This window comes from Morone saxatilis, unplaced genomic scaffold (assembly GCF_004916995.1).
Source record: "Morone saxatilis isolate NCDOM2014 unplaced genomic scaffold, NCSU_SB_2.0 Contig24, whole genome shotgun sequence".
In the NCBI taxonomy this organism is placed as follows: domain Eukaryota; kingdom Metazoa; phylum Chordata; class Actinopteri; family Moronidae; genus Morone; species Morone saxatilis.
The window spans coordinates 2,296,393-2,303,038 of record NW_023339807.1 but is presented as its reverse complement, the minus strand read 5'-3'; the positions used below and the strand labels follow the sequence as shown (position 1 = coordinate 2,303,038).

The window sequence follows — 6,646 nt, the reverse complement described above, 5'->3', positions numbered from 1 at the left end:
ACTAAATTGAGAGAGACAAAGAGTCAGAAAAAGAGACAAAGAGCACAAGAGAAAGAGAACAAAGACTCATAAATGGCAATCATTACCTCTGTAGCAATCACGACTTCTGTCAAAACCCAGAACAAAACCTGACAGTTTGGTTAAGTCAAATGTTATAGACAATTTCTATTAACAATAAAACACACAAAGCAGATATGCAGAGAGACCATGCTCGATAATCAAAGCCTACCACAGGCTCTTTCTGTTGAGTGCAGCACTTTTACCACAGATTCAGATTAAGCCAGTCAGGTCTCAGGATCTGTTTCCATTAGAGGCAGAGAGAGAGAGAGAGAAGAGAGAGAGAGAGAGAGAGAGAGAGAGAGAGAAGAGAGAGAAGAGAAGAGGAGGGAGAGAGAGAGAGAGAGAAGGGCAAGAGCTTGGGGTGTTCTCAAATCCTTCATCCGTTTGTAACAACTCATGTGGGAGCAGAGATTTCCTTCCTTGGTCAGATATTTTGAGGTAGAAGAGCACTTTGTCCTGGAATAAAACTCCTTCAACACTGAAATGTCTTTTGTTCACATTTTTCTGACAAGTGACCTCTTGTGGCTGTGTGACTGGTGTCTCTGATAAGCACAGGCAGTTCGTGCTACGAGACTGCTTAGGAAGGTTAAGGTGGATGGAGGGGTGTCCATAGCATCTAATTGTAGTACCAGAAATGCGGTTTTGGTGCGGTTTCCTGTATCTTACCAACAGTCACATGTTCTTCCTTTCTTTCTTGTACGTCTACATGTCCTTATCTCCAAAAACACCTTACAAACTTGAATCTTGAGCATTTAGAGAGAGCTTGTGAGTCTAGCTTTGCAAGCATTCAAGCTTTGGCTATTGCTTCATGAATCACATTCTTTACATGCTCTCCACATTTTTCACCCTAGTCGTTGGTCTCCCCCACCCGCCATTAGAAATGGCTCTACATCCCTCCAGGGGGGCCCGCCTCCCAATTTGAGAACTGCTGCCTTGTGGTGACAGATCAGAAAACTCTCATAAGGATTATTTTGGTAATGGCTAATATGCAATTTGAAAGCTCCTGTCGAACACTGTTGTCCTGGTGATCGGGACGCCAAACGTGACAGAATTTTTTACGACATCAAACATCCAAAAGTAAAAACAACAAGAAACCATGCCTCCCCCGCCATCTGAACGTAGGCTCAGGCCTCTGGGTCTGACCAGCCGTCCCTATGCTTTAAACAGACACATAGTTTCCTATTCACTATGACAAATGATAATCAGTTCAACAGACAACCAGTGGCAAACAAGCTCTTAGTGTCTGTCTGCCTCTATCAAACACACAGAAGGTATGAATGCACGCACATATACAGTCACACTGCTGTTTTAAGCCAAACTGCCATATGTTCACATACTGCAGGCCATCATTCACTTTCATACAAACATCATGTTGTGGGACAGGAAGGAGTCTCTCTTCTTCTAAGATTCTTTACATTCTTCTTTAGCAGCAAGGCCCATTTATAGCAAATGGCCTGAGCTAATTCCCATGGAACTGGCTACTAGAAATGGCCTGCTTCACGTAGTTTCACCACAAAAGTCCCTTCCTGAACAAGAACACTATATCTTCTTAAACAAATAATCGCAGGAATCTTGATAAACAGCCATGTTGCCAAATATATGTGACGTCTGTGATTTCTGAGCTCTCCTGTCCCTTTGCCAACAGAAATAAAGACAAAGTTCTCTCAATGGGAAAATCTTACAGCTTAGCATTCCTCATTGCCCCATCTACGCCACAGCACCACACAGCAGCTGAGGCTGCAGTATGACAGCAAACTGTTCCTATCCTAGTTAGAATGAATATGAAATAAGTTCTGGAATCAGATGGAGACAGACCAATGACACATGAAATCAGATGGAGCAAAACTAGACTTACTGCTCAGCGGTTGTTTACCTCCGCCAACCATTGAAGTAGCAGTTTACATCCATGTCTGTCCAGACTCATATTATATATGTAGTAAAGACTTGTGGCGAAGGAATTGAATAAAAAGGTATGAAGAGTATTTTTTGGCTAAATGGAATCACTACATTGATAATACATATGATTCCAGTGAATATACATGTTTGAACTGATTAATGAAAGGTTATCATTGATCTGTTATTTCTGGATGTGAAGCTTCTCTATGAGCTGTAGGTGAAACTCACACACTCACTCACTCACTCACTCACTCACTCACTCACCATCAGCTGGGCATGCTCCAGTGTGTTGTTTGCAGTCACGTGAAATTCAGAATGAGGCAGGAAGTGAAAGGCAGAACAGATGAGATGGAAAGATGAAAGCCCGTACTGTACTAGTTATTGTTTACTCATCATGTTGTCCCAGTCAACATGTGTAAAATCTGGTAAATCAGGAAATATGGTCATCAATTCTTATGTCCAAAAACGTGTTTTGTGAGGTCACATTGACTTTTAACTTTGACCAAAATCTAATTAGCTCACCACGTGTCTGTTTCGGCCAAATTTAAAGAAATGTAATTATTATTAAATAAAGTAAAAGTCATGCTGGACCGAGATGAGACGAGATGAGATGGGTGTTACAGAAAACTCAAGAAGATGAATTCATAATGATACTGTATATTCTTAGAGGCTTAATGCTGAAAGTCCTCACTGTATTTAAAGGATGTCATTACCAGCAACATTGCATATTTTCTTTTCTCAGATAAAAGCATTTGGAGCTCAGAGACAGTAAATCCCAAAGCTAGGGAAATTAGAAAGTGGTTTCCTTCACCACTCGGGAAATGACAGCCACTCATTTTAGTCACACGGTGGTCTTAATTAATTAACATATCCACTTTTTGGTTTATTTTTTCCATAATCTATACCATGTAATGACTGGCACAAAACACCTAACATTTCTCTAAACCTTTCAAAAAGTCTGTTAACATCTGCACCATGTTTTACTGACATTTTGATTCATTTGTGAAATGTGCCTCTATCTTTTATCAAAGGGACATTTTTTTGTTTTTTTTTACATCAACTCCAATACAATACAGAACTTTGGTACAATTTTTTAATAGCTTAATTGAGGCAATACAAAGATGCTTAAACCCCTTTTTGTCTATTAAAATATCTACCTCCTGACCAATAAACTGACTGGGTTGATTTATTACACTGTGGCAATGCCAGGCACACTCTATTTCCAGTTTAATAGGTACTCCTAACTAAAATGAATAAAGCACTATTACAACAACAGTCCTACTATAAATCCTCCCTTCAGGAAGATTATAATATTCAGTTTGTGACAGAACTCTTTTAGAAAGGTATTTTACAATATATATAAAACATACAATATATATATATATATATATATATAAAACATACAATAAAAAACATACAATAAAATAAAACTAAATATTATGACACTCAACTGAATCAATAATAATAAATAAATAAAAGAATCTGCCAACCAACCATAGCAGCAACATGTCTGCCACATCAACACAAAGCATCCTGGTGTCTTATCACTTATTCATTAAGCAATGCCACCGCCTCTTGCAGACAATATGCTGGAAAGGTTCCAAAAGCTTAAAGACCATGTGGTTGCTTCACTACAAGGACGTAGCTTTAGCTAGCCCACTGCAGTGCACTATAGGTGCAGGTTGAACACTGCTGAACACTCACTGTTACTTTAACTCAAAGGAGCAACCAAGCAGGATTTCCCCTGTCGATACAAACACAACATCCCAGGTATCCTCGGACCTATTGACCGCCTCATGAAGCAGCCGCCTACAACAGCAAACTGAGCGAGAATGGGAGAGGAATCAATACGTTATACTGTACAGGGCTGCAAAATAATACCATTGCAGTATTCCTGGGACTATAAAAACAATCTACAGGTTGAATTAAAAACTGTTTTGGGATGAGTTTGTGGCAGCATGTAATATAGCTTGCAAGAAATACATGGCCACTTTTGTACAACAGTGAAGCATCTAGGGTTGGTCAATACAGTAATATTAACTCAAAGACAATACACATTTCACCCGGTTTGCCATACCATTTAATGAATCGATTAACTGTGAAATGAATCGATAATGGAAATAATTTTTAGTTGCAGTCCCATTTCCAACTACTTCTGGCAGCTGTTTTCAGTCAAAAAGCTCTGATAAACCTACCCTACCTGCTCAACACCAAACAGACCGACAACATTAGAGACTAATTGGTGAACATAGAGGAGCACTTAGCAGCAAACAATTAGATACCAATATCATTGCATTCATTATTTTAGCTATATTTTTCAAACACAAATCATCAGTGCAACTATATAGAAAATAAGCAAATGAGCTACCATACTCATTAACAACCAAAAAAGAAAGCCCTGCAATATCCATAGTAAATCAACCTCCCAAAATTATACTGTAGATACACTGCCTGCAGTTCCCCAGTTGTAACACATAAATGCAGTGTTAAAACACTAAACTGCTCTTAATATGCTGTCTACCTGGCACCTTTACTCACCACATTTAATCCATTTAATTTGAATTTTTTTGAGACAGGAGCGGGGGGTGGGGGTAGTTTTAGGAATTTTAGGCACGTGCCTGCACTATACTGCACTGTGCAGTGCAGGAGAAACACGGGGACTCCATTCTCCAGATTACTGCTCAAAGAGAATGAGAGGAGGCCATAAATGTGGACCAACCTCAACTATCAAACTGTGGACATTTCTAACTGTCCTCTGCCTCTCAAATGAGCTTTTGTTTGACCATTTTTAAAAATGCATTTCAAATGAGAGAGAATTTATTCAGTTAGTTTTACTTCAGGACGGTGTGCACAATGTTGTGGGATGAATGTGAAACAAGGCTGAAGCCCTGGGTGTACTCATACAGTCAGAATCAGATTGGTGCATTTGGTGGTGTCTCATTTGGCAGGCCAGAGAAGCTCTGTGATGGCGACTGACCCTGAGGGACGTCTCAGAGATGAGAGGGAAAACCACCATGCTCTACACATGAATATATTACACACCATATGCACCCAGTTAGAGCAGGATAAAAAAAATCAACTGCAATGCAGCCCTGACAACATCTGGCCAAAAAGACCTTGAAGAATAATTTTAGTGAAAACTACAGCATATCAAACTGTGGTGTAGACCTGAAACTGGGCCAGAAATGTCACCAGCTCCCTAAAATTCACTTGTTTTCATCCTACCTCATCAAAGCCGCTGTCCTCTTTCTTGAAAGCTGCAAAGAGAAGAAAGGAAGAGAGAATCAGACACAGCCTGTATTGACATCTTTTGAAGAATGAACAAAATAAAAAAAAGTCTAATGGTAGAAATGCAGCACAGGAACTTGTCACCATGCTAAATTTGTCAGGAATTCATCCTGAGCTCATTAAAGCAGCACAGGTCTAGGTTTGAAGGTCTGAAGAGGAGTTCACGAGTCAAGGTGATAACTCACTTTTCTCATAGAGTTTCATCACAGCACGGCAGAAAGTAACACTAGCAGAGTTGGAAAGATTACTAATGTATTATACCCAAACAGAAATGTTCACTTTTATGAGTTTATGAGTCATTAAAACTAGGGCTGTGTATTGGCAAGAATTTGGTGATAGGATATGTATCACGAAACAGGGGTTACGATTCAATATAATCCCATATATTGCGATAATGTTAGCAAGGTGATATATCTGGATTTCTTTTTGTAATATCTAATTTTAGGAAAGATTTTTTGTTTACAACACTTCTAACTGTGAGGATTAAACACACAAATCGCTAAAATATCTCAAAACAAAACAAAAACAAATACATGATTAAAATACTTAACACAAAGGCATCATCATCATCTTCTGTTAATTTTTACTAGGTAATAATCTTATCTGTAATGTTGCTGCATGTCTTTTGCGTGACATCTGCTTGAAAGAGTAACCCTTGGTATGACAACACATACTGACATTCATGACAGCCCAGCCTTGATATACAGCACCGTGGTTGTGAAAAGCCTCCTTCAATAATAAGGCCATGCAGCTGAAAAACTCCATAATAAGCTAGTAACCTTGAGTTTAGAATATTTTATCACAGGTTCATGTTCCCGAGATAAAGAATGAATCTGCGCACAATACCATGATGAATAATACCAATACTTTGGACTTAAAGAAACCTACACTTCCATGTGTTTGCATATGTCCTCTGCACCATCGCACCATCGTCTTACTGTCTACAAATGTTATTACTGTATATGTATGCATACATGGCAATAAAACTGATCCTGATGCCGTGATAAGGAAGTGGTTTGTTTTGATGCTGAATTTTTAGAGATGGGAATCATCCAGTTGCAGTTAAGAAGGAGTCAGAGATAATAAAACAGTTGTGTCAATTCGGAAAAACTGTGTAGGCATACCTCTTTTCCACACAAAAACTGGATCAGGAATCAACAAGGGAATAGAATCTTTATTAATATTACTCATTAGCTCCAGGTCGAGCTGGCAGACTTGTCAACAAACCTGGTCCATTTAAGGTCATACTCTAAGCAAAAGTTTAGGTTTTTTTGAAGCAGGGTTGTATGGGGTACTAATCCATAGTCCATGTATGACAGCAAGGTAAAGCGGTGAAAATATTCTAAATATAGTGAACATATATATAGTGATTTTTTTTCGATTCCGATACCAGTATCGGAAA

The 6,646-nt window shown here is 38.9% G+C and overlaps 1 protein-coding gene across 1 annotated transcript in view; it reads right to left on the bottom strand.

Annotated features, from left to right (window-relative positions):
- The window catches only part of cdk14 (cyclin-dependent kinase 14), a 202,912-nt gene that overhangs the window by 188,397 nt on the left and 7,869 nt on the right, over nucleotides 1-6,646 (bottom strand). The window contains exon 2 of the mRNA XM_035672792.1: nucleotides 5,182-5,213. Within this exon, the coding sequence (XP_035528685.1) occupies nucleotides 5,182-5,213 (32 nt within the window). The remainder of the gene's footprint in view (nucleotides 1-5,181; nucleotides 5,214-6,646) is intronic.